Source organism: Ochotona princeps, chromosome 27 (genome assembly GCF_030435755.1).
Source record: "Ochotona princeps isolate mOchPri1 chromosome 27, mOchPri1.hap1, whole genome shotgun sequence".
NCBI classification, from domain to species: domain Eukaryota; kingdom Metazoa; phylum Chordata; class Mammalia; order Lagomorpha; family Ochotonidae; genus Ochotona; species Ochotona princeps.
The window spans coordinates 20,539,748-20,567,547 of record NC_080858.1 but is presented as its reverse complement, the minus strand read 5'-3'; the positions used below and the strand labels follow the sequence as shown (position 1 = coordinate 20,567,547).

Here is a 27,800-nt window from a genome sequence, read left to right as displayed (position 1 = left end):
AGTAGCAGTGCACATGCCTGCATTTTCTTTATTTTTTCTCATGATTGAGTCTAGGTCTACGGAGACAAAAATGAGCCCCAGGAGAATTCTGATACCAGGTGCCAGAAAATCGGAAAAGCTGTGAGCGAATCTGCCGCGGCTGATGTGCTGGCTGTGAAAACAACATTGCGGTCAGCTGACGTTTGCCTCTTGCCCAGGTTTCCTGACAGCTCCGAGGGTGCGGACTGCTTGGGGTCCAGTGCGAGGTAAGACGGAAGCTAGGAGCTGGGGGTCCGCTTCGGACGGGGAGCCGTGCGGCAGACGAGCGTGTCTCCCTGACCCCTGCAAGCCGCGGACTCCGCTCTTTCCTTAGGCCCACCCCTCCTCCGTTCCCACTTTTGTTCCTTGGGTGATTTCACGGCTGCCCAAGGGGAGGCCAGGGCACAAAAAGATACCGCGAGCCATTTAAATCGGAGGGGCAGTGCAAGTCTGAATGTTGAACCGGTGGAAGCCAGAGCTGGTGGCTTTGCTTCTGTGAGCTCGGTGAGGTCTGGAGCCCCTGTTTCTGGAACTTTGAATTCCCGGCGACAGCGTTCGGTTCTGTTCTATGTTCTCGGGGAGCCGTGGATTTTAGACGGATGTGTGCCTAATGTTTCTGTCTTCCACTTTCTGAGGTTAAGTTTGTCAGGTGTTTTACGTGTATTGCAGGATCCTTTAGACAGTGCTGCGTGTTGATGGCGGTATCTCCATTTGACAGTTGTTGAGAAAGCAAGTCGACTGTAGAGGCGGAATTTGAACTGCTTGTATGACAGGGGCCTGTTCTCTTTGCACTAACCCTGCTTTCTTTCAACAGTGGCCAAAGCCCTGGGTGTACCCTAGTAGAGATGAAGCTATAGGTGCAAGCAGGCATTAGATGGTGGGGCGTCTGGGATGCCCAGTGAGTTTTAGGAGGAGGTGGGGCAGCGTTTTAAGTGGAGAGAGGCTAACATATGGAGAGATGGAGTCGTGCTTCCATGGGCCATAAAGATCAGTTTAACAGTTTAATGTAATTCAGACAAGATTCAGAATGGAATTTCTGAATCATTGAATAGAGGAGCTGCTTTTGATAGCTATGTTGATGTACATGTTGTCACTGCTTTGCATTTGACAAATGGTAGTTAAAATTCAGTCTAGGCAGAAGTACTTTCTGTTGGTATCAGTATGAAACAGATATCATCTTTGCATATAGCCTACATGAACATTTAAAATTATAATCAGGACAATGTATCAAATCCCTCCCAACCACCCTGAAAGGTCCTTTGTATTGTGCTTCAGGTAGCTTTTTTCTTTTTAAGATTTAGTTATTTTTATTGGAAAGGCAGATATACAGAGAGGAGGAGAGCCAGAGAGGAAGATCTTTGATCTACTGGTTCACTTCCCAAGTGGCCACAACAGCCGGAGCTGAGCCTTAACAAAGCCAGGAGCCTCTTCTGGGTCTCCTGCACTGGTGCAGGATCTCAAGGTCTTGGGTTGTCCTGGATTGCTTTTCCAGGCCACAGGCAGGGAGCTGGATGGGAAGCAGGGCTGCCAGTATACACACCGTCGCCCATATGGGATCCTGGGCATGTGCAAGGCGAGGACTTTAGCCACTAGGCTACTGCACCAGGCCCTTCTTTTTTCTTCTAGGTTTCCCATGTGGGTGCAGGGTCCAAGACCTTGGGGCATCCTCTACTGCGTTCCCAGGAGGTGGCTTCTTTTTAGAGAAGAGTGAGAATACTTGGTTTCTTCATTTCCCCAGTATCATAAAAATGAAAACATTGCAGAATTAAATAAGTGTTTATTGGGTCTTGCCATTGTATTCCCAACATCCTACCTGACACATTAGAGTTCAAGAAGAAAGAATATACCACTGGAAAACATTGTCCCCTCAAGAATGAGAGATGGCTTGCCGCAGAAGCCATGATGCAAATACATGGAGAGTAGTGATGTGAGAGCTTGCAGTGGGGACCCAGTCTAGTTTGTGAGAGTTGACAGCAGCTTTCTGGATGGTGTGGGGTGCCTACAAGCTGAATGCCTGGAGAAGTACTTGTCATCCAGGAGTAGTCAGACCAATAAGCGTGCTGTAAAGAGGAAATCGGAAAGTGGAGATGGGAAGGGGAGTTTGGAGTTGGCTAAAGTTGAGTGTGAACCTAGCGTGTGTGGCTTTGTGTGTCAGAGGAGAGTGCTGCAGAGCTTGGGGAGTCGAGGAGGGATGTGGTCAGCTGGCTTAAGGCATTTGCGTTTCCCCTTGAGAACAGCTGGACGCCATCAAGACATTAAGACGATGAACCGTGTGATGAGATGAGTGTAGTTGTGGATTTTTTTTTTTTTATTTTTAGAAGGGTGATTGTGACTTCACTGTGGAACTGGTTTCATGAAGGGATGGATGCCTTGCTACAGAGTCTCCCATTAGGATGCTGATGAATAAATCTTTGTACCCGAGGTTGATTCATACTCCCTTTAAGTAGTTTCCTACTGCAGAGTGTCCAGTTCGCCTTGTGGGAAGCATCCTCTGCTTTTTCTCTGCTATTTATGTGCAGGTCTTTCTAACACTTCCCTACCGGCCCTTCACCAGTTGGCTCTCATGACCCCACCCCTAGTACTCTCAAGGTCACGGGTTCATTTCTGTAACTTTGTTTACACCCCTGATCTGTAAGCTCCATGCCTGTCTCATCTCTGCACCTCTTCCTGCGAATCCGCCTTGCCTTCCTCTCCATGTTCCTGTAGCACTGGGCACTCCACCTAAGAGGGCAGCCATTGGTGAGCATGGTTTTTTTTCCCCCTCAAAGGAAGTTTTAAAGAATTTTTTTTCTTTAAGAAGCAGTGCTTTATTTTATCACAAAGTGAAAATACAGTGTTAACCACTTGGGGGAAAGTAGGATAATTGGATCAGAGCCCCACAGATAAAATCTAAGAATAGTGAAACATTTCTTAGAAATCCTATAGCAATACTGAAACATCATGGTCCCTTTATGTACTTATAACCCATTGCTTTGTCGTTATTGTTGTTCATTTATAGAAATGCCGTCACAAACTATGAAGAAAAACAGAGAAAGAGTCGGCCACAAAGACAGGGAATTTGTGTATGAATTCAAAATAGGGAAAGAATGCTTGGAACTGAGGGTGCCCCTCCAATTCCCCATTCAAGAGAACGCCAGCCACCTTTGTGGACGTCTGTTGCCATTGCACAACTTGCCGAGCTTTGTAGAAAACGGTGAGGACTGACCTCTTAGCTAACCGTGCGTTCCTGTTTTCCTGCCGCTTCTTTCATTAGGTGTTTTGTATTAGACAGCAAGAACCTAAGGAGCATTGAGAAGTCATGGAATATGAACTGTTTCACTGCTTCTAAGAACACGAAAGCTTCCCCATACCTTTGTTTGAGTGTTTCGCCTCTAACCCTTGCAATTCTTTGTAAAGCAATTGAGGATAAAAATTATGTAACGAAATGTTAGCTACAAAGTCTGGGGTGGGGGACTTACCCTCAATTTAGTTGGGGACGGATTCCTGAGGAGTTCCGGTTCTAACTAATGATGACATGATAGAATTACCTTGCTTCAGTTGGCTGCATTTTGAGTGTTCTGTTCATCAAGTTTCCAAATCACATGGAAGAAGACCTGTCTTTGCTGAATTAGCCCATGAAGCAATCTGTGATACCATTTAGAAAGATCTGTGTTCTCTCTCACAGACTAGAAAAATATTTAATATTGAGGATAGGGACTTAGCATTCAAAGGGAACCTAGAAACTTTCTGGGGTTATCACCATACCAAGAAGGAAGCTGGGGTGTGAAGAGGTTCAGTTCTTTACCCCAAGGCAGAAGTTCTGAAAATGTGGTCTGCTAGTCAGCAGCGACAGCATCACCTATGAACTGTTAGAACCAGTTCTGGGGCTGACACTGTGGTGTCGTGGGGAAAGCCACCATGGTTCCTGTCCCGGCTGCTCCACTTCCAGTCTGGATGCTCTCTGCTAATAAACCTGCGAAAAGCAGCCGAAGGTAATCCAAGTGTCTGGGCCCCTGCCGCACCCAGGGCAGACCTGGATGAAGCTGCTGGCTCCTGGCGTTGCCCTAGCCCAGTGCTATTCCCTGTGGCCATCTGAAGGGTGAGCCAGCGGATGGAACATCTTTTTGTCTCTCCCACTTTCTCTGTAATTCTTCCTTTAAACTAAATAAAAAGATCTTTTTGAAGAAAGGAAGAGAACAGCATGGCAATTGTGAATCCATTCTCATTCCTGATTGGCCAGGACCTCTGGGAGTGGCACTTCAGCCTGTTGTAACAGAGTGCAATAACTACGGCATTCGGATAACTGTACATGAAAGTTGTAAACTGCTTGTCCAAAGTCAACAGTGGTAGTGACAGAGCCAAGGCCGGAACTCGGACATCAGGACTTCTGTTTTGCAGTGCTCTTTCCTTTGATTGAAACCATGAATCATTTGAAGTAAATCGGCTTTAATATGCTAATTAGTTTCTCATTCAAATTCAAGAGAGGTAGCAATTTTCCTTTTATTACTTTTTTGAGATTTATTTATTTTTATCTCAAAGGCAGATTTATAGAGAAGAGACAGAGAGGTCTTCCATCAGCTGCTTCACTCCCCAAATGGCTGTAATGGCCAAAGCTGAGCTGAGCCCCAGCCGGGAACCGGGAGCTTCTTCTGGGTCTCCCATGTGGATGTGGGGTCCCATGGATTTGGGCCCTCCTCTGCTACTTTCCCAGGCCACACGCTGGGAGCTGGGTGGGAGGTGGAACAGTTGAGACACAAATTGGCACCCATATGGGATCCTGGCACTTGCAAGATAAGGATTTAGCCAACTGAGTCATTGTGCCAGGCCCATCAAGAAACCTTTTAAAGTTATACAGGAAACTTGCTCCCTTTAGTACAATAATCTTCAAACCCTCAAAATATGTGTGTTTTCCTTTATGTACTTACACCTGCTGTGCTTTAAACTGAAATCAGGCCTTAAGTTATTAAAATTATGTAATTAATATCCAGTTACACGTAAGGATAAAGGATTTTGACCTTTCTCCATGCCATAACCTGTAAGAGTAGAGAAAATAATGATATGATTAATTAAATGACCCTGTAAGCCAATTTTTTTTGAGATTCTATTAACAGTAATAGTCTGAACAAAGTAGAATTTCCTGTTGGATTGTTTAGCTGGGTATAATCTTCTGCTGGTTTGTGATGGCTTTGTTGACCCCGTGCCAGACCTCAAAGAAGCGCTGAGCCAGTTCATAGAGGAAGAATCCCTGCGAGATTATGACACCGAGGCTGAAGCCTGCCTGGATGCTGTGAAGTCGGGGGAAGTGGACCTGCACCAGCTGGCAAGTGCATGGGCCAAAGCATACGCTGAGGTGAGGACATGGATCAGACTGGACGTTCTGAGGATACTCTGGACTTGCATGAGGATTTTTTTAAGGGTTAAGATAATACTGTAGTGGTAGTAGCATGCTTTTTTCTCTCCACACCCACTGGTCATGGACCACACATGTTTCGGCTGATGTCCCTCCTTGCGAGGTCAGGTGAGCACCCAGGTCAACACACATCTGATTTAACACTCGTGAGAGGCTGCAAAACACACGACACCTAGCCAAATTAGAATTTCAGGCAAATGAGTAAGTTTTAGTGTAAATAAATTCCACATATTACATGGTGCGTAGTTCTACCAAACAATTATATACTATTTGTCTGAAATTCTAATGTACCCAACAGCCCTAAATTAACAGTAGTTCACTTTAAATTTTGGATTAATTTCATCCTCTAGCTTCGTTGTTAGGATTGTTTTTATGATGCCATCATTCTTCTATTTAAACAACCCCTTTTCATAAAGTCTTAGAATGGCACTGATTCTAATGCACATCTCTATTTTATTTATGAAGAAAGAACAACATTACCAGATAAACTGATAAAATGCCTAGAAGTAAAGACTCCAATTATCAGTTTGGTTTATCAATTCAACTCCTCTGGGGAAGGATCAGGATCAATTTCTGTGGAGTGTAGGTGGAAAAAACAACTGGATTTCAGGGACCCTAAGAAAGTGTGGGTGTGTGGAAGTAGCAACAATGAGTCGGTTGTTTATGGAAGAGAGAAGGCTGTGGCACTTGCTGAGTGTCGATGCAGGATCACGGGTCGGTTTTGTGTTGGACGTGGGATGGTTGACAGCTGCAGGGAATGGAGTCGTGAGCACCAGTAGAGAATTAATCGTAACTTCTTCCAAAATAGCAAAAGAGAATTAGGAAAGGTGGTTTTATCTTTTTTATAAAATTGGTAACAGGACGTAGAGGATATTCTGTTTTGAGCGTTTCAACTTTGTTTGAGAAATAAGAAAGATGGCTTGTTTGGATGAGGTGTGGCTTAGAGTGATCAGATCATGAGGTGTTTGAGCAGAGAACTGAGCAGCAAATGATAGAATCGTCAGACATCATTGAATCATAAGGGTGGAGTGACACCAGTTTACTACCATACTCTGGAGTTTTGTAGTTTTTCTGCTATAGCTCTCTACAACCGATCTGTAGTTACAGAGAAAATGATTAAGATCAGGGTTTTTGCTAGGTGGATTATCAGTCCAGGGAAATGAGGCTATTGGCAGGACAGTGGTTGGAGGCCAGTTGACAGAATGTAAATTACATGGGAGAGGAAGTGAGGCTAGGGGGCAGCTGATGGCTGAGAACCATGAGATCTCTCTCTCGTCTCTCATCCTCTCTCTCTCTCTGTGACTCTGTTTTTTCGAGTAAATAAGTCAATAAACTTTTTCAAAAGTTTATCATATAACCTCCAAAACCTTTTTTTTAACAATGAATTTTAATAAGGAATATTTTTCTGGTTGTATGATTAGTATGTGCAACTTATTGTTATGCATTAGAATATAAATATTCTGCATCCCCACTGTCCTGAAGTAGCCGCATTAGCATTTTAGTGATTATCCCTGTGTGTGTTTGTGTGTGTGCTATTTCATAGAAATGGGATAATAGCATAATATTTTTTAAAAATTGTAAGCACTTCTATCTCTTCTACCTTAATCCTCCCCCTTCGTCTCTGTTGCCAGGTATCTGATATTATTAACAACTTACCTTAGATTCCCTCCCAGTTTTTCTGTGCTCAAGTAATCCTATATAACATAAATACATACATAACACACACATATATATCCTACATAGCACACATTTATAATCCTGTGTAACATGCATACAGTCTCTCCTTGTTTGACATACAGGAATGAACGCATCCCATTGGTCCTGTCTCTAGTGTGTTAACGAAGGATGCCGTGTGTCCCCCTGCAGACCACGCTGGAACACGCGCGGCCCGAGGAGCCCAGCTGGGATGAGGATTTTGCCGACGTGTACCATGAGCTCATTCACTCTCCCGCCTCTGAGACACTCCTAAACCTGGAGCACAATTACTTCGTCAGCATCTCAGAACTGATTGGCGAAAGAGACGTGGAACTGAAGAAGTTAAGAGAGAGGTACTTCACCTTGCTGGCACTGACAGGCCATGCCACGTGTGTGAGCATAGCGGCTTGCTGAATGACTTGGAGTTTGTCACAGAATTAAAAGTAGAGATACAAGAACGTCTTTAGTGTTGGAAATTAGATGTCTGGTACTTTTAATTCTATCATTTCAACCAGAAAGATCTTGTAGGATCACAGAACTTCTGAAGCAGTTCACCTCATAAATTATCTTGATCTTACGTAATCTCATTTCTTATCTCTTTTCTCTGTTGTTATTTTTAAAAAGCTTTATTTTTATTGGAAAGGTTGATTTCCAAAGAAAAGGAAAGACAGATCTTTCATCCACAAAATTTGCTCCCCAAATAGCCGCAGTGGCCAGAGCTGACCTGATCTGCAGCCAGGAGCTGGGAGCTTCTTCTGAGTCTCCCACATGGGTGCAGGGTCCCAAGGCTTTGGGCCATCCTCGACTGCTTGAGGACTGTCCTTGAGAAAACTACAGTATTTTTTTTCTGTCTCTTTGTTTTGTGGCAAAATAAACTTGTGAATGTGTTCTTCTTAAAGAGCAAAATGAAGAACTAGATTTTTTAAAAATATACGAATATGTAATTTGTCACACTTAATTGCTTTCCATTAAATTTCGTCTGTTTGACTTTTCTGCTGGGCCTTAGTCACATGTCCTTGCATTGATTCTGTTTCTGAGTCTTACACTCCCTCTGCTCACTGGAGCACGTCGGTAGATCCCACCCTGGCTGCCCCTGCAGCACCTTGCGTTAGCCCGTGGATTTCCGAGCTGGATTTGCAGCCTGTTCCCGTGTCTGGCTCTCAGTATCAGTAGTCCATGCTGGTTCTGTTTTCCTAAATCAGAAGAAGATGCCTGTTCTTCCTGATTCATCATCTGTTGGAAAGCTGAATGAACTCATTATCTGTATTTACCAATGCTTAATTCTTTTAAAAAAAAAAAAGATTTTATTCATTCAAAAGATAGAGTGGTAGAGAGAGGGCGAGGCAGAAGGAGTGCACTCTTTCACCTGCTGATTGGCTGCTTGCGTGGCCACAGCTTGGGGCAGAGCCAGGCTCAAGTCACGAACCCAGAGCTGCCATCCTGCTCTCTGGCCTGGGTGCCAGATGCCTCAGCAGAGGGCAAGGTCAGTAGTGGGGCAGCTGGGCCCCATCACAAGCCATGGTTACGGCTTAGCCCCCTGCACCACATCCCCAGCCCCCAGCATTTAATTCTTTCCCTTCTATCAAGTGTTTATTTGTTTTGTTTATTTTAATAGGGGTTTGTTTTGGTTTGTTATTGCAAGTGCCCTTTAGCCAGATTTCTTGGTAGAGCTTTGTGGGTTTTTTTTTTTTTTCCTGTTTCATGTATCTGAGCTGTTGGCTCACCAAGGGAAAGCTTACGTTCCTCAGGTAGGGCTATTTACTGCTGAGGTTATCAGCATGACTGCTGCATGACTTCCGTTTTAATGCCACTTTGCATCTTCAGAGGACAGTGTCTTGGCAGACATCAGTATAGCCCTGAGGAGCTTCTGTTTCCTCTGTTTTCAGCGTAAACCATTTAGCAGAGTTGTCACAGCTGACACACTGAGCCAGTTTGTAGCTAGGATCTTATCTGAAATATGGTAACATACCCTTGGGTCTTCATCACAAGGAAGCTGCATCATTGCCTGTCTAAGCTGCTTGCATTTTGGGCACATTGAGTTGAAACAGATGCTCATGGTGTGTCATTTGCCGGGTTCTTATTTGTCTCTTCTTTCCTTAGAGGAAATTTGCTCTTTTTCAGCAAACCAGGTTCTATATATCCTTTTACCTTTCCAAATGACAGTAATACTTTTTATCCACTAGAGGGAACATGTGTCATGTATATAGCTATATAGGTTTTTACTTATAAATGTTGAACAGTTGTTTCCATTTGTGAGTAAAAATTTCACTTGCAGAAGTCGTCTTCACTTGGCCTGTGGTCGTTATTAGAGCTGAGAGAATCATCCGCATTGGAGCTAAGTAGGTGAAGTGGCGCTGGCTCCTGAGGGCCGGAAAGTGTATTTAGTAATGTGTATACAGCTTGCTTGAGTGCACTTCCTTGCTTGTATATCTATTAGCATCTTAGTTACACATACCAATTCACTTTTAGAAACAACTTTCTTGACCAGAATGATAGTAAATATCCTTTTGGTTTTTGTCTGCGTTCTGTTCTTTCCTGGTTTATTTGGAATATATTTGAGAACAAGCTCTTCGAATAAATTTATGTCAGAAGATAATTTTTTTAATTGGAAAAGTTTTTAATGAACTTATTTAGGAAAATATACTATTCATGCAGAAAAGGCAGAAAAGGCAGCAAAGTGGGTGTACACAGAGCAGTTTACACAAAGCAAGCATGTGCGTGGAAGTGTCGTCTCGGTCAAGGCGGAGAGTAGTTCCAGAATGTTTCAGAAACTTATGTCATGCCCTCCTAGTCCCTACACCTGCTCCTCCCTAAATCAGCATTATCTATACCTCTCACATCATGGGTTAGCTCTTCCTGTAAATTTCTGTATATGATTTATTTGGGTAAATGAAGAATGTAGGATGATAGCACGTGTTCAGGCCATATTTTACATGCCTCTGGAAAGGGTAATTTTTTTGACTTAGTAACAGTTTCACGTACAGAACCCAACAGACAGCTTCTAGATATAACAAACTTAGAGGTTGTAGTCACTTACACAAATAACTAGAAAATCTATGTAAGCTGGAGTTGTAGAATATGAGGAAATTTGCAGATGAAAGTAGGTCTGAACTTTTCAACATTAGCTATGATATCTGCAAGTTCACTTGGATTATGACTATTTTAATTTATGTATTCAATTTAGATTAAAATTTAGCTGTACAGGGGCCAGGATGTTGCTGTGAATTAAGCTGACACTTAACAGGGGTAGCATCCCATGTGTGCACAGGTTCAAATCCCCATTACTTTGCTTTGGATCCAGCCCGCTGCTAATGCACTTGGGAAGGCAGCAGAAGATGGCCCCTGGTACAGAGGGCCCTGCTGCCCGCATGGAAGGCCTGCTGCCCGCATGGGCCCTGCTGCCCGCATGGAAGGCCTGCTGCCCGCATGGGCCTTGCTGCCCGCATGGAAGGCCTGCTGCCCGCATGGGCCCTGCTGCCCGCATGGAAGGCCTGCTGCCTGCATGGGCCCTGCTGCCCGCATGGAAGGCCTGCTGCCCGGACGCAGCTCCAGGCTCCTGGCTTGCGCCTGGCCCAACCTTGACCATTGTCGCCATTTGGGAAGCTGAAACAGCAGATGGAAAGTTTCTAACTCTGCCTTTCAAATAAACAAAACCTTTTTTAAAAATTTTGCTGTGCAACTATTAATATTCTGTGACATTATCATTGTTATTTCTTTATCTCCACTCTCAAGGATTCCAAGTGATTTCGAGGTATTGTATTTTCCATTCCAGCATGTTATTCCTGCAAGATAAATGTTTTTATTTTCACTTTGTAGAGATATTTCAATGACTGTGAAGTGGTCATGTGCTTTGAAAGCTTGGTGAATGTATCTGATCACTTATGTTTCAGACAGGGTATTGAAATGGAGAAGGTAATGCAGGAATTGGGAAAGTCTCTGACGGATCAAGATGTAAATTCGCTGGCTGCTCAGCATTTTGAATCCCAGCAAGTAAGTGAAATACAGGGACTTGTAGATGCATGATTGCATTTTTGTGTGCTTGTTTAGTTTTGTGAAACATTCATCAGTTGTCACGCTGTCTCTTTTAGGACTTAGAGAACAAATGGTCGAATGAATTAAAACAGTCAACGGCCATCCAAAAACAGGAGTATCAGGAATGGGTGATTAAACTTCACCAAGACCTCAAAAACCCCAACAACAGCTCCCTCAGGTAGAATCCTTCATGTTTTGCTCTTATTCATATGAAAGTCCATGTTAATGACAGTATAGTTACTGAACAATTTAACCTTAATAGTTGTGTATTTTCTTTGAGTATCCGATGAACATTCCAGAACACTTTATGCTGCTTTTAACACTTTTTCTCCTACTGCTTTTATGTGAATTGTTTTGGGTGGTGGACAGGGCCGCGTGGGGAATCATTGGTTCCTTTAAGATAGTAGTATTCCCCCGTTGAACTTCAGCTATAGAGATCTTTTAGCTATGCACACATAAATTCCAGTCTTACCTCTTACCTCTTCAAATTGCTGTCTGCTGTTTGGCCACACCAGCAGTTTTTGTGGTAATATCTCATAGCAAGTGTACTTTGCATTCCCTGGTGACTGAACGTTGACTGTGTCCCCACGGGCTGATTTTCCATACATGTCTTTTGTTTGTGGTTTTTTTTTTTTTTTACTATTATTATTGATTGTGGGAGGTCTTTATTCTGCATACTTTAAGTATGTGTTTTACAGATATTTCCTCCTCTATCTTTTCATTTTCTTAGCATTCTGTTTCAAATAGTGAATTGAGTGGAATCTATTAAATATTTTTTTTAATTGAAGAAAAGCTTTTAGAGTAATTTCGAGTCATTTTAGGTGTAGGAATGTGCCCAGTGACCGATGCATGCGTAGCCTCCCTCATTTCCAGCATCTCTTAATGGAGTGGTATATTTTTTACAACTGAGAAACCATGCTGATGCGTCGTCATCACCTGAAATCCATTGTTTATGTAAACAGTTCGTTGATTTTAAGAGAGGGAGATCTTTTATCTCTTGACTCACTCCGGGAAAGCTTACAACTGTCCAGACTGCGTCAGCCCCAATCCAGGAGGCAGGAACTCCATTTCCATCCGGTCCCCAGACCATCACCTGCCGCTCCCCAAGAGCGTTGCTGGGGAGCTGGGACTTCCCCAGCGCTGATGTGGGGTGCATGCTTCCTACATGAGTCATTAACAGATTGTAAGAGTTTGGGCAAATATATGGTGACGTGTACCCACCACAGTAGTAAACTCAATAATTTCACTAGCTCAGAGACCCTGTGTGCATTGCCTGTCTTTTCCACTAGATCTTCTAGCATATTAATAGCTGTTTGGAAGTCCTTTTCTGTAAGTCCCAACACGCGGGACCCCTGTAAGTCTGTTCCTCTTGGCAGCTGTAACTCTTGGTGGTGGTGTGTGCACACGGGCGCGCATATGCACAGCCGTCACATTTCTGTCCAACAGCCTTCTGTTTTAACCTTTTCCCACCATACTCTGAAAAGATGGAAATTTGGACCGACCTATCCGTGCTTGGATAGGGGTGCCATGCTTCGGAATTCCCTTTACTCTGTTGGCTTAAGTCCCTGATAGACTCCCCTGTAATTATGATTTTGTGAATACCTGGCTTTTTCTTGTGAGTGGGCACAGCATTCTCTGGTGGCTTGCTATATCCTAACATGAGGACATTTATTTTGAAATTTAAATTTATCATATTTACTAAGGAAGCCAGTTTAGTGAATCTGAAATCAACTTGAAAATTTAGTCATTTAGGGGACAGTACAATAGCTAAAGTCCTCGCCTTGTATGCTCCAGGATCCCATAGGGGCACCGCCTCATATTCTGGGTGCTTCACTTCCCTTCCAGCTCCCTGCTTGTGGCCTGGGAAAGCAGTCGAGGACGGCCCAAAGCCTTGGGACCCTATACCCGCATGGGAGACCCAGAGGAGGTTCCTGGCTCCTGGCTCCTGGCTTGGATCGGATCACCTCCAGTCATTTCAACCACTTGGGGAGTGAACCAGCAGATAAAAGATCTTTCTGCCTCTCCTTCTCTCTGTATATCTGCCTTTCCAATAAAAATAAATAAATATTTTTTAAAATGAGTCACTGGAATGAAAGGCTGTTACAGACTGTCTCCAGTGTGCGATAATGTTTGCATAGTGCTGTTGTACAGCTTTGACGCCTCCATGGAAACCTGAAGAGCAAGGCAGACAGAGGAGCCTTGTAGCGGGAGGGGAGTGTTGGAGGCTAAGACACAGGAAGTAGCAAAGACCAGAGGATGTGTATGTGTCCAGTGAACACTGTTCGTTTTGGTTATCTTGTTTAACTTTCAAAATTCTCATTGTTATCACTTCATCTGTCTTCTGATTTTGCCTCAAGTTACCCCTGGTATAGTTAAATTGTGTGGCTGTAGTATACATAACTGATTTTAAAATAACAATTTTAGTCCTTTTATATAATTCTCATAGGACACTAAGAAGTATTGTGTGGTCATATACCGATTCCTATTGTAATTCCTGAATACCCCACATTCCCTGCTGTGTGTAGGGAGTTGAAAGAGCAGGCAGGCATTCTAGAACCTGCTGTCACAGTCTTACATCACCGTAGATGAAAGTTTAGAAATCACTTCAGCACTATTTTCAGCTGTTCAGTTTTCTGTCTTTTTACCAAAAGTCTTGCTTTCCTGTAAGAAAAGTTTTTCACAAACATGCAAACAAAGCATTATCAATAATTTTATTAATTTCAGTGAAGAAATTAAAGTTCAACCAAGTCAGTACAGAGAATCTGAAGAAGCAGCCGGAAGGATTTATGAGGAACAGAGAAAGCTAGAAGAAAGTTTTACCATCCATTTAGGTAAGCGCGTCATTTCCTCTTCCACCGTTTTAATTTGTCGTACAGTTTATACTGTAACAGAAACATCCCTCGCGTCCGAGTGTGCCCGTGTTTGTTTTTTTAATTTCTCATTCTGTGCTGTTCCAGCAAGTCTGTGGTTTGTTCGCTGAAGGTTTCCCACTGTAGCTTACATTTTTTTTATTTTGCAGATAAAGTTATAATCGCGATTAACATGGGAAGTGCTGAGGCCTGTCTTTAATCCTTAAGTGTAGCACAGATAGTCTGTCCTTGCTGTAGAGACCCGTACGCTGCTGTGCTGAGTGTCTGCAGTGCTTGGTGTCTGCTCAGCCTGTCCTCTGCCCCTTGCAGGAGCCCAGCTGAAGACCATGCATAACTTGAGGCTGCTCAGAGCAGACATGCTGGACTTCTGTAAGCATAAGAGGAAGCACCGGACCGGAGTGAGGCTGCATCGGCTACAGACGGCGCTCTCGCTCTACTCCACGTCGCTGTGCGGCCTGGTGTTACTAGTGGATAACCGAGTTAACTCGTACAGTGGTATTAAAAGAGGTAAGCTAACATCGTATGTATTTATTTCCATAAATTTCTAATTATACTATCATTCTAACAAAGAAAAGAAGTATGGAAAAACTGAAAAACAGTGTAATCACCTCAGATACTCAGGTAGACCACTCAGAGTCATATCCAAGCATGGCTGTTTTAGATTTGTTTTGTTTTTCGGCATTTGTAGAGTTCCTCATAGTATTTACTTTTTTAAAGATTGATTTACTTACTTTACTGGAAAGTTGTTGCTGTCCCGCAGCGATGGGCTTGGTGCATGGAGCCTGATGAAGTCTGACTGATGGCATCAGACTTTATACACTGAGGGTCATATGGGATAAGGGAGGAGGTATTGAGCTTATCAACAAAATCCATCAACTTTCTATGCTTTTGTTTGGAACTCCTTTTGTCTTGTATATTGCAGCAAGTGTTCTCATACACATGCTGTCCACTCAACTGTTCTTATACACATGATATCCAATTGGTATACAAAAGGTAGCCAGTCGGTTATTCTCATACAGATATTATCCAATCACCTGTAATCCTGTGCTTGCTGACCTTCTAGGGTCACAATGTCCTCCTACAGAAAGTCAGATCTACAGAGAGAAGGAGAGACAGAAAGGAAGATCTTCCATCCATTGATTCACTCCCCAAGTGGCCACAACAGCTGGAACTGAGCCTTAACAAAGCCAGGTACCAGGAACTTCTTCCAGGTCTCCCACGCGGGTGCAGGGTCCCAATGCATTGGGCCGTCCTCGACTGCTTTCCCAGGCCACAAGCAGGGAGCTGGATGGGAAGTGGAGCTGCTGGGATTAGAACCGGCGCCCATATGGGATCTGGCGCGTTCAAGGCGAGGACTTTAGCCGCTAGGCTACCGCACAAGGCCCAGTATTTAATTTTTATTAAAATTCTGTTCTGTTCATCTAGAGTTCTTATGTCCATTCAGGCAAAAAGCAATCAAGATAGAAATATATTTTTCAATTTAGAAAAAGTCGCTGCCTTTAGTTTGTACACTTTTCTTTTTGCTTTTTTTTTCTAATAATCTACCTCTTAAATATGCTAGATAAAATGCTATTTGCCCTCTTAGTAACATTACTTTTCATTATTATTTGTAAATGTTTGATTATATGAAATACATTGACATTTATACCTTTGAAATAAGCTTAAACAGAATTTATTTGCTTTTTCAGTTTTTTCAGCACTTTTAGGGGGTATATTATGATCAAAGTGTCTGTTATTTTAAAAAGACATGAATTGTATTGACCTTATATTAAAATGTCTTGTCTGTTACTTGTTTACTCATTTTGAGTAGTAGAAGGGCTAAATTCTGATCAAAATAAAATTACTGGGCCCAATATGATGGCTCAGTGGTTGAATCCTCTTCTGGCAAGTGCCAGGATCCCATATGGGTGCTGGTTTATGTCCCAGCTGCCCCACTTCCCATCCATCTCCCTGCCTGTGGCCTGGCAGAGCAGTCGAAGACGGCCCAAAGCCATGGTACCCTGCACCCGTGTGGGAAGCTGGGAAGACACTCCTGGCTCCTGGCTTCGGCTCAGCTCAGCTCTGGCCTTTGCAGCCGCCTGGACAGTTAACCAGTGGATAGAAGATCTTCCTCTCTGTCTCTTCTTCTCTTCATAAACTTATTCTGACTTTTCTATTAAAATAAATAAATAAATAAATATTTATTAATTTTTTAAAAAGGTGAAATTACTACACCCTAATTAAAGGCAATATACTGAAAGGACAAGTGTAAGAAATCCTGCTTTTGAGGGTTTTTTCTTATCTCTCCGGTACTTCATGTCTGTAAGAAACAAACCGCACATGTGACAGTTCACCTTTAGAAGTTTGTAAATGTTTTGTGTCCCTTAGATTTTGCCACAGTTTGCCAGGAGTGCACCGACTTCCACTTCCCCCGGATTGAAGAGCAATTGGAAGTTGTCCAGCAGGTGGTCCTTTATGCTAGCACCCAGCGCAGGAGTAAACTGAAAGACTCACATGGTCAGTAAAATTCCACTTCTTCAGAACGTCCCTTCCGGTATATACTGTCCAAATAGAGCCAGTGGTGTACGCGTCAGCACTGAAGTCATACATGGGAAATTGTGTTTCTGGAAGTTGGAAGGAGGAAGTTAAGAGCATCCGAAGCTGGAACTCTGCTCTTCCTTTCCTTTTCTGGGATAATTGTTGTCAGGATTCCCAGTGAAAATTCCTTTTGGATTTGAGTCCTCCAGTGGAGCTAGAAGCAGGCACTCAGTGACAAGTTGGTCATCTTTTGATACCATTCTTAGAGTGAAAACAACAGGGCTCAGTGAATCCTTTCTGTGTTCCATCTTTAAGTCGCATGGCCTCAATTACGAGAGGTTTTTTTTTTCAATCACAATGTGTTTTCTGTGTCTATCTGCAGTATAACTTCCTCGCTAAATTCACATTGGGCATCCCTTCCTTATCTGAGACACTTGGGACCAGAAGCGTTTCAGATTGGGGAATCCTTTGCTGGATGTTTTCCTGCAAGCAGCCCTCAGAAAATCTGAAATGCAGTTGCTCCAAAGTGTAAAACTTTGAGTGTAACAGGGCATGGCCCGAGTTCAGTGCTCCTGCACGCATGTGGGAGGCCGGAAGACACTCCTGGGGCCTGGCTTCAGGCCAGTCAGCTCCAGTCATTGCAGCCATGGAGGGGCAGGGCAGCAGATGAAGATTTTTGTCCAAATGTCAGAGTTTGAGTCCCACTTCCACTTTGGATCCAGCCTCTGATCTGCACATGGGAGGCAGTGGAAGATGGCTCAAGTGCTTGGTCTCCTGTCACTAGTTTGGGAAACTGGGTGGAGTTCCTGGCTTCTGAGTTTGGCCGGGTTCAGTCCTGGCTTTTCGGGGCGTTTCTGGAGGGAACCCGAGGACCAAAGACCTCTCTGTCCTCTCCTTCCCCCTCTACCCTCCCTCCTCCCTCCCTCTATGTCATCTACCTGTCAAATAAATTATATAATAAAATATAATAAAAATATATGTGCACATATATAATTACTTTGAAAGCTAATATTCATTTTGCATTTATGGATTCTAATGTTATTCTTCTGAAATTAAGATCTGTCTTCCAGTGAAAGTGTATGTATGTATGTGTGTAAAGTAGTTTACATTCAACCTTAATAATGTATGTTCAGTTTTAATACTTAGTTTACCAATCTTTATCCTTCTAAGAAACATAACTTTAAAAGAAAAAAATAAGAAAAGCTATTGAATATCTGAACAATTTGTCCCGTTTGAAATAATCTCACTCTCTGAGATTAAATGAATATATAAAGTGTCAGATAAAAAATAAATTTCAGGAATGAGCTGACCACGAAGCAACTCCTGATGCTATGAACCGTTCCTTGCAGTCCTGAGCAACTTACTATCAACAACAGTGACTCAGACTCTAAGAATAGAACTGGCCACACCGCAACTATCTGATGAAGTCATTCTGTGTATACTTTAGTACCCTGCATCTCTCAGGTGGAGGAGTGCTGACAAGAGGTGAAGGCCATAGGACCTAGAAGCTGAGTAGATGAGCCCCAAGCTGACTTCCACCACTTGCCTAATCAGATAAAAGCAGTACATCACTGCTTAGGTGATTAGCCTGTCTGAGCCTCTGTTGCTTGTTTTTAAAAAAAGATGTATGCATTTATTTATTTTTATTGGAAAGACAAATTTACAGAGAGAAGTCACTTCTGGCCACTGGTTTACTGCCCAAGTGGCCACAGTGGCCAGAATTGAGCCCACCTAAAGCCAGGAGCCAGGAGCTTCTTCTAGGTCTCCCACACGAGTACAGGTTCCCAAGGCCTTAGACCATCCTCTATGACTTTCCCAGGCCACAAGCAGGGAGCTGGGTGGGAAGTGGAGCAGCCAGAACACAGACTGGTGCTCGTGTGGGATCCTGGCAGCCAAGTGGAGTGTTTAGCTACTGGAACATGGCACCAGGCCCTCTGTTGCTGATTGGTAAAATGAAGGTGGCGGTAGTGCCTGTGTCAAAGGTCCTGCTTATAGGGGTGTCGTAAAAAAAGGTTCTTGATCCTCCACATCAAGTTTATAGCCCAGCATCTGGCACACAGCAATCCTTCAGAAATTCTTGCTGTCATCATGATTGTTTTGGAAACAGAAGTAGTCATGCGCTTTCATATGTTATTATCTTCCTTCACCTTGCATTATCTCATGAACAGATTCTGGAAACCAGAACGGAGGAAGCGACGATAAATCCAAGAATACTAACAGAAGCTATTTAAATATTTTACCTGGTGAGTGTTACTTATTTTAAGACTATGTTCTTCTAATCATGTTCATTCAAATCTTAGCTTGGAAACAAAACTCCTTATCATGCACATTATAAAATGTCAGTATTTCAGTCTGAAGGAACACTTTGCACTACACAGTGCACTTTCATGGGTATTCTCTGATGTAAATCTTTAATTCTTGTATTTCTTCCAAACTCTGTACAAGAAGAAATGCTTCATTGAAAAAACAATGAAAGTTGCATGAATTATTTTGCTATTTCATATTTTCTTTGCTACATTGTTTCTTAGTTCCCTAAGGAATAGGTCAAGAACTATATTTGAAATACAAATAATGGCACATTACTTGAACTTGTAGGAGAACATGGGTCATCGCATGTAAAGGCTTATTTCCATTTCCCTGCTTTGCATTTCTTTTATTCTTGGGTATGTATTATTTTAACAAGTGGAATTTCGGTCAGTTAACCCTTTTTCTGCTTTAATTCATGCTGTTGACCGTTAGTCATGTTTGTATAACGGAGTATACCAAGGAAGGCCTATTTGTGTGCTATGCATGTGGTAATTGTCTTAGAGTGAATAGTACATTTTACAGAATTTTCAAGCAATAACCACCTTTGGGTAGTTTTCCATTCTCCTTTAAGATAGTTTCCTTGCATTTCCTTCCCCAGATCTTTGTCATGTGGGTCGCATTCCATTTCACGTAAGTGAGTCTTACACCCATTTCTGGTATTCACCCCGTCCATCGTAGCCAGCCGGCTTGTGGTCCTCGGCCCCCGAGCTCCCTCCCACCTGCAGACCACCTGCCTCGGGGACGATGTTAGCATCACCGCGTGCTGCTTCCTCCACCTTGTGGAACAGGAAACCGTCCTCCTCGCCGTCTAAAAATACCTGTAGTGAAGGATTTATTGTTTCTCTTCACAGATCCAGAATTTCAATCATCCATATTTTGTGGCTTTCTTAAAATGTGCCGGTCTTCTTGCTATTCTGGAGATCCCGATGAGCAGGTTTATAGCAGCTTAGCCCTTGATGACTGGGTTTGCTTCCTTGCTCTTTTTTGGGGGTGAAGTGCTGATTAGTGTTTCATTACCACCTGCCAAATCAGGAGGGTGTGTCTGTTAGAAAAGGAGTATTAGACTATTCACAGAAAGATACTATAGTAACATCTGAACTTTCACTTAATTAAAGAATGTCTACACGACCAAGAGTTCAAAGAAATGGAAAGAGATGGAAAGCACAAACTATTTAAAACTTGTAGCTGTATAGAAAAAGCTCTACCAGAGCTTTTTTAAGCAGAGGCTTACTCTCTCATTAGCTAAATATTTACGATGATGTCATTTAATTGTCACAACAACCTTACCAGGAAAGCAGTCAGGCATTGCTTTTCCTATTTCATGCACAGCTAGAACAGTAACGGCACCCGTATGGAATGTTTAACCCACCCTGCCACAACATGACCACTGGTCCCAGTTTGGTTTGTCTAAATCTAATGTGAGCCTGTCAGATGATTTTAAGTGAGAGAGTTATATAATATGGTTTATACTGAAGTTACTGTGGCTAGAGCTAAGAAATGGCTTACAGACGGGCAAGGAATGAAGGCAGAGAAACCAGTGAAGAGAATGTCTCTGGGTGGCAGAGGATGAAAGCATGAGCAGGCGTGACGGTGGCAAAGGTAGAACGCTCAGGGCTCGCTGTTGGCAGTGGGACTGAAAATACCTCGGGCAGTGGTGGATGGCGTCGTAGGTGGGGACGCGGGCATTGAGGGCTTGCGGGGAAGCAATGAAGGACAGCCTCTGTGTTTCCGCCCTGAATAACTGACTAGCGGAAGATCATGAGAAAAACAAGCAATCAAATAAAAAGTTCTGTAGGTCGAGTTTCACGTTTGAAGGAAGCATTTAGATCAGAAATGCTTCCGTTTGTTTGCCACCTGCTGGTCACTTCAGACCTGTTTGCCAGCCGATTGCGGAGGAAGTTCTCCCCCTCATTCCAAGAATAAAGGAGCAGCAGGCATGGGCGCTCTCAGCCCCCGCAGGGCCCTGCTGCCGCCTGCGCCGGTCCAACGGGGGGGATGTGAAGGACGCCATAAAAACCGTGCCCGTGCTTGTCATCCCCAGGGGAATTTTACATCACCCGGCATTCTAATCTCTCAGAAATCCATGTTGCTTTTCACCTCTGTGTGGATGACAATGTCAAATCGGGGAATATCACTGCTCGGGATCCAGCCATTATGGGACTGCGAAATATCCTCAAAGTTTGCTGCACCCATGACATCACCACCATAAGCATTCCTCTCCTGCTGGTCCATGACATGTCTGAGGTAAGTAGCTAGAACATTCCTATGATCTTACGAATTTATCAGTATGGCTGAATATTCTGGATATTAGTATTATATAATAATCTGCTGTACATTTTTACAGCTTTTTTTTTTAATCAATGGACCTTTGTATCTCCTATCTAATCAACAGTGTTAGGTGACAAAAGCACAAAACTGAATAATTTTTTTTAAGATTTGTTCATTTTTATTGGAAAGTCAGTTTTACAGAGTAAGAGAGACAGAAAGATCTTCCATCTGCTGGTTCACTTCTCAAGTGGCCGCAATGGCCGGAGCTGAGCTGATCCAGAGCCGAGAGCCTGGAGCTTCCTCTGGGTCTCACACCTGGGTGCAGGGTGGGAGCATCCTCCACTGCTTTCCCAGGCCACAGGCAGGGAGCTGGATGGGAAGTGGAGCAGCCAGGACACGAACCAGTGCCCATATGGAATCCCAGCGCATGCAAGGCAAGGACCTCAGCCACTAGGTTACCACACCAGCCCAAACTGAGTTAACTCTTAAAACCATTGTGGTACTGAACCACAATAGGTGAAGCATAAAATCAATCTGGTTTTCGTCTTTGGCCATGACCTGTGTCCCTCCCCTTGCCCCTCCTTTGCTGCCCCCTCTTGCTTCTCCCTCGTGTTTGTCTTCAGTTGCATTCATTTCCCGCCCACACACATTCGGGCTAAGGTAATATCAGGATTGTATTCTCTCCGTACATTTCAGTAGCGACAGGAGATGCAAGGTGACGCAAAGCAGCTGTTAACATGGAGTTAACACGTGATATAATCTTACCTTGCTTTATTATGTAATGTATTGAGCTAACATTTTCTATTTTGAAAAAAACAATTCTCTTTTCATGACTGTCTCACCTTCCTGCTTTTTCCCTTCACTCACCTAACAACTGGGTGTAGGAGGTAATTGGTACAAATAGCACAGGGACTAAAGGTCAGGTTTAAGCAGTGGAGGAACAAAGGGGCTTGAGACCCAAAGGGCAGAGGAGGCCTCCTTGGCAGCCAGCCGTCCACCTGGCGCAGAGAGGCCAGCGTCAGGAGGCTCTTTTAAGGAGGCCGTGTCTTGAAATCAGGAAAAATGGCCTTCTGCCACAAGTAGAGTTTGTAAATGTCAGGAACAAGTTTGATTATTGGTCATTCAAAGTAAACTCACCAAAATAAGTAAGAGGTTGGTAGAAATGTGAGATTATAGACGGCAATGTAAGAGCTTGCGTGCCTTGCTTTTCACATTAAGCCCCAGCTAGACTGTTGCGTTGTAAGAAGCCTTGCTTGTTACATACATAGGATCCCTTCCATGTGAAACAGGGTGATTCTGAATTATTTCCCACTTGGTGTCACCCAGTGTTGTTTTTCACAAACACATCATTGTTGTGATCGAGGGGAATACTGGTTCCATCCTATAGAAGATCTGTCATGCTCCCTAACTTCTCGTTCTGTTCACTTCCATAGCCTGGGTCATGCCTAACATGGCATCGGGAGGAAGGACGACCGTGTTCTTTGCCCACTGCAGCTTTGAGAAGTTTGAAGTTCATCAGAAATTTCTAGCCATTGTCAAGTCATCATTCACTGGTCCATTCAGTCTATAAAAGGGAATTTGGAGAGTGACAAAGTTTATGACAAATTCTGCCCCAAGGAGCCTTCCAGCCATCCATGCAGCTGGACTCCTGGTTAACCAGTTTATAAAAATGGTCCTATGTAGGTGGGAAACAACCTCAAAAACAGTGTTTCCAAAAGCCACTAAGTTGGATTTCACTTCCAGACATCTGATTCTACTAGCATTCTGTCTCCCACAATGTTGCAAAAGTTACTTGTTTTAAATCGGGACAGCCACCTGCAGATCATTAAGTTCACTTCCTAAGTGTCCAATTCAACAGACAGAAGTTTACTGAGCCACCATGCTCCCATATTTGTATGGAAACATCCATCCAGGTCAAGAGGTTTATTCTCCAAGCAGGGACAAACACTACCCAGGATATAGAGGTAGTATTTGTTTTCACTTCCGTGCAAGCATCACAGAGCGTGTTCCGGCGGTGCTTGCTTCCTCCAGCAAACGGAAATGCTGGACGTGTATTTTACCACATTTTGTTTATTGTAAGATAATGACAGCGTCTGAAAGAGTTCATGTGCTCTGATAGGAAAAAGAGCTGTAGAAGGGTGTAATTACATTTTAAAAGAAAATGAAGAAGAAACCTATCAGCATGGGGAAAGACACACCAGTTTTATCACTGTACATCTTGGTGATCTGAAGAAAACTCTCTTACCAGAATCAGTGTAATCCAAGAGAAATGAAGCTGCAAGCCAGGAATCTGGGCATTGTCCCTTCGTTTTAGCTTTCACGCTAATATGTTGAGTAAGTCAGAGCTTAAAGGTTTTAGTTACGTGGTTGTTTTCAAACTTTTTATCGGCGCACAATACACACATACTCGTAGAAGTCCATAGCTTCCGTTGTCAGCGGTCTGAGCATCTACACAGCCAGCACCCAGGTCATGAAGCAGCACGCTCCCAGCACCCCAGGAAGGTCCTCTGCAAAGATGACCACTGGTTCACCCCAGAAGCCAGAGTTCATCAGGCTTCGTTTTGTAGTCGATCTTGTTTCTGGCCTTCTCCCGTTCAGGATTATCCATGAGGTTTATCCGTGTTGTGTGTGGCCGTGGAGGGTCCACACTCGTGTTTGCATATTATCTCATTGTGTGATTGAAGCCACAGTTATTTAGATAGTCTACTACTTTTGCACATTTGGGTAGCTCTCAGATTTTGATTTTTATGGCTCCTGTTGCTTCTAGTACATATCTTTGCTATTTCTGTCGGCCTCAGGGTATGTACACATTTACTTCTGGTGGATATCGCTCCATACCTTTCCAAGGTTGTTGTACCTACTCTGTTGCTCTTGAATGTGAAAATAATAAACAAAGGCAGAGTTTGCTCCCCCAAGACAAACAGTGAAGTCCCCATTGTACGTGTTATCTGCTGTGTCTCCGACTCCCTCTCCTCCTTTCTCCTCTCTCTGCTTCTCCTCTCCCTTTCCTATCCTTCCCTCCTTCCTCTCCCTGTCTCTCCTCTGCCCTCTTAACTCTGACTTTAAAAAAAATCCTCACCTTACACACCCGGGATCCCATATGGACATGGGTTCATTTCCCTGCTGCTGCACCTCCCATCCAGCTCCCTGCTTGTGGCCTGGGACAGCAGTCAAGGACGGCCCAAAGCCTTGGGACCCTGCACCCATGTGGGAGACCCTGAGGGGATTCCTGGCTTCTGGCTTCGGATTGGCTCGGCTCCAACCGTTGTGGCCACTTGGGGAGTGAACCATTGGACAGAAGATCTTTCTGTCTCTCTTCTTCTCTGTATATCTGCCTTTCCAGTAAAAATAAATAAATCCTAAAAAAAAAAAAAAAAACCAACCTGTCAAATGAAGTAAATCTTAAAATGACATAACCACTAATCGTATTGTGGAAACTGTGAAACGTATGTCTGCAGTCTCATGCAGACATGGTGCACACATCTGGGCAAGGTTAGAAAGAAGAGTAGAGAAATGAATTGGTTTGTGAGATGACTGGGATGAGCTGTTCATTAACATTACATTTTTTTAACAGCATACGATATACAGAGCAAGCATTTTGTTTCATTATTATCCAGAAATACGAATGAAGCTGCTGAACATAGTAACCAATCCCCATGTCACTTATATTTGCCTACAGAATTGATGATGTATGATTTAAGGATCTGTTTGTTTTGGTTATATTTACTAGGCTAATCACATTGGTTGGCATTGTAACAGATGTGGTATAACAGCCAAAACATCTCATCCAAGAAATAGAGGCAAGACAGTCACACTTAGCAAGGAGCAACAGGAATCTATTCATGGGATGTACAAGCCCCGTTCTGAGCCTGTTTCATGTTTTACGAAGTATTTGTTTTGCTTCTCTTGTTAGGAAATGACTATACCCTGGTGTTTAAGGAGAGCCGAGCTGGTGTTTAAGTGTGTCAAAGGTGAGTACCCTTCTGCCAACAGGAAGGATTGGTTGATTGGTTGTAACTTGGAAAGACCAAGAGATCCTCCATCTGTCGTTTACTCCCCTAAGTAACTGTGAGGGCTGGAACGCAGCTGGTCTGAAGCCAGGAGCTTCTTCCAGGTTTCCCGTGTGGGTGCAGGGGCCCGAGGACTTGGGCTGCCCTCCACTGCTTTCCCGGGCACGTTAAGAGGGAGCAGCCAGGACTCAAGTGGGCACCCACATGGGATGCTGGCACTGTAGACTCCGAGGCCACAGTTTAACGTGCTACACCGCAACACCAACGCCTCTTTCCAGATACTGAATGTGAAACAGCCTGGAAGAAGCCATGTGGATGTTATATCTGTCCTCTGCCACTTCACCAACATGTCCAGCAAGAAAATTTTTTTAGAATGATTTTTCCTTTTTTTTTTTTTTATCACAAGTATATCTCCAGCCCTTCTAAAATAATACTAATGAAGAAGAGGTTTTGTTTTCTGTTATATATTTTGCTGTGATTCTGGCTTTCATTTTCTTCAAAAGCAAAAAATAGTGAGCACATATTTAGTTAGCTTTTTTTTAAAAAAAAAAAAGCTTTATTTATTTTTATTACAAAGTCAGATATACAGAGAGGAGAAGAGACAGAGGAAGATCTGTCTGATGGTTCACTCCCCAAGCGGACGCAATGGCCAGTGCTGAGTCAATCAAAGCCAGGATCCAGGAACCTTCTCCAGGTCTCCCACTTTTGTGCAGGGTCCCAAGGTTTTGGGCTGTCCTCGACTGCTTTCCCAGGTGCAAGCAGAGAGCTGGGTGGGAAGTGGAGCTGCCGGATTTAGAACCAGCGCCCATATGAGATTCAAGGCAAGGACTTTAGCTGCTAGGCCACGGCGCCAGGTCCTTAATTAGCTTGTAATAATCTCAGCCCCTTCAGTTAACAGGCCCTAAATATTCTGTACTAATAGGAAATCCCCAGTGTGTGCCGGCCGAGCCCTGTTAAATCCTGTGTGGAGGGCCTGGCACCTTGGCTCAATGGCTGCATCTTCACCTTGCCCCTGCCGGCATCTCATGTGAGCACCAGTTCATGTCCTGGCTGCTCCACTTCCCTTCCAGCTCCCGGCTTGTGGCCCAGGAAGGCAGTAGGGGAGGACGGCCCAAAGCCTTAGGCCCCTGAACCTGCATAGGAGACCTGGAAGAAGCCCCTGGCTCTGGATTGGCTCAGCTCTGGCCATGACGACCAATTGGGGAATGAAGAAGTAGATGGAAGATCTCTGTCTCTCCTTCTCTTTGTAAATCTGATCTGCCTTTCCAATATAAATAAATGATTTTTTTAAAAATTAGCAAAAACAAAACAAAAACAATCTGTGGCCCAGAGGATTGGTCTGTCGTGCAGGGGGAGCCTTCCCAGTGACCAGCAGCTGCCTAAAAAGGCCAGCCTGGAAACCACCCCCGCAGTATGAATATTCACATTGGCCCAGGACCTGACTGGCAGGTTTGGTGGCCAGAACCCACAACGCAGCAACGCTCGCTTTCTGTTTTAGGGTTCATGATGGAAATGGCTTCGTGGGATGGCGGCATCTCCAGGACGGTGCAGTTTCTGGTTCCACAGGTGCGTGACCTGCGTGTCTCTCACCCCAGTTCTATCTCTGTTCTAGACTGTGTCCCACATGTACAGCTGGGAATACTGCCCTGAATTCCCAAGTGTAACATTCAAGTGCTAACACTTGTTGTATTTTTAAGAGAAGCATTTGGATGCCATCAGGCACTTGGTTTACTGTCAAGAGATCTTTCATTCAGCCCCCAACCAAACTTGCTTGATTTTTCCCGGGTTTTCTCCTCATGCATGCTGTGTGGATTACACAGCGTTCATGAGTAAGGGCGTTCTCGAGGACTGTGTCTGTATGCTGCCTAGAATTTAGCCAAACGAGCGGTTTTTTAATCAGGGTTGCACTAGCGTTCCCTAGGGATTTTTTTTTCCCAATAATCAATCTCACTTGACAGAAAACAAACTCTCAGGACAGAGCCAGAAAAACAGCTCAAGTCCACAGCCATGCAACTAAATCCATCGTAAAAGATCCATCCCAAGGCTGGCACCCCATATCAGGAACGAAGTTCATATTTTAAAGTACTTCTAACATTAAAAAAAAAAGTCTGTGGTGGTTTAACAAATGCACACTTTTTTTTAAACTTCATACAGAGTATTTCTGAAGAGATGTTTTACCAGCTCAGCAACATGCTGCCCCAGATCTTCAGGGTTTCCTCCACGCTGACGCTGACATCCAAGCACTAGGCCCTGGGAGGCGGACGCGCTGGCAGAGGAGGACTGCGAGGCTCTCCAGGAACTCGAGCTATGCAGGGTTCTGTCAAGAGAAAGGCACCCAGCCCAAGCCGCAAATCAAACCACCACACCATGTCTGCTACGCGTCCCGAAGCTTTCCATCCTGCAGGGACCCAGGGCTCGGTCCCCACCTTACACATTTGTTTGTGAAAGAACCTCTCTCTTTTCTACCATCACCGCCCCTCCTGAACACTGGTGTGTATTCAACCTTGCAGTGTCGCAGCCCGGTACACACCTGCCTCAGGAAACTGTTGGCTACATTTTTGGAGAGACGCTTACATTTTTTTTTTTTTAAATGGGCTTGAGTTGTATCAGGTGCAAGCCGTTACACATGCAAGATCTGCCTTTCCCATTTGCCAAATCAAAATCTAAAGATCCCGAAAGAGACTTTGTAAGTAT

General features: G+C 43.8%; 1 protein-coding gene across 3 annotated transcripts; it reads left to right on the top strand.

Annotated features, from left to right (window-relative positions):
* The first annotated feature begins 87 nt into the window (after nt 1-87).
* Nucleotides 88-27,800, top strand: C27H12orf4 (chromosome 27 C12orf4 homolog). 3 transcript variants are annotated; one of them, XM_004596352.4, is made up of 14 exons: nt 88-245; nt 3,017-3,211; nt 5,202-5,347; nt 7,274-7,455; nt 10,993-11,092; nt 11,191-11,312; nt 13,859-13,965; nt 14,314-14,511; nt 16,372-16,500; nt 18,690-18,764; nt 20,870-21,072; nt 25,010-25,067; nt 26,605-26,672; nt 27,261-27,800. In XM_004596352.4, exons 2-14 carry the CDS (start codon nt 3,019-3,021, stop codon nt 27,351-27,353), a joined length of 1,674 nt encoding a protein of 557 aa, XP_004596409.2. In that variant the 5' UTR covers nt 88-245; nt 3,017-3,018; the 3' UTR covers nt 27,354-27,800. The 3 variants fall into 3 exon arrangements, with proteins under 3 accessions (XP_004596409.2, XP_058512104.1, XP_058512105.1); XM_058656121.1 differs by lacking the exon at nt 88-245 and adding an exon at nt 263-522; XM_058656122.1 differs by lacking the exon at nt 88-245 and adding an exon at nt 2,822-2,840.

What these genes read in the sequence shown, in the direction of transcription:
- C27H12orf4 (XM_004596352.4), top strand. Translation starts at nt 3,019, where the DNA reads ATGCCGTCACAAACTATGAAGAAAAACAGAGAAAGAGTCGGCCACAAA. An exon ending in GGGCCAAAGCATACGCTGAG is followed by an intron (nt 5,348 to 7,273) that starts GTGAGGACATGG and finishes GTCCCCCTGCAG; the next exon opens with ACCACGCTGGAACACGCGCG. An exon ending in AGCATTTTGAATCCCAGCAA is followed by an intron (nt 11,093 to 11,190) that starts GTAAGTGAAATA and finishes TGTCTCTTTTAG; the next exon opens with GACTTAGAGAACAAATGGTC.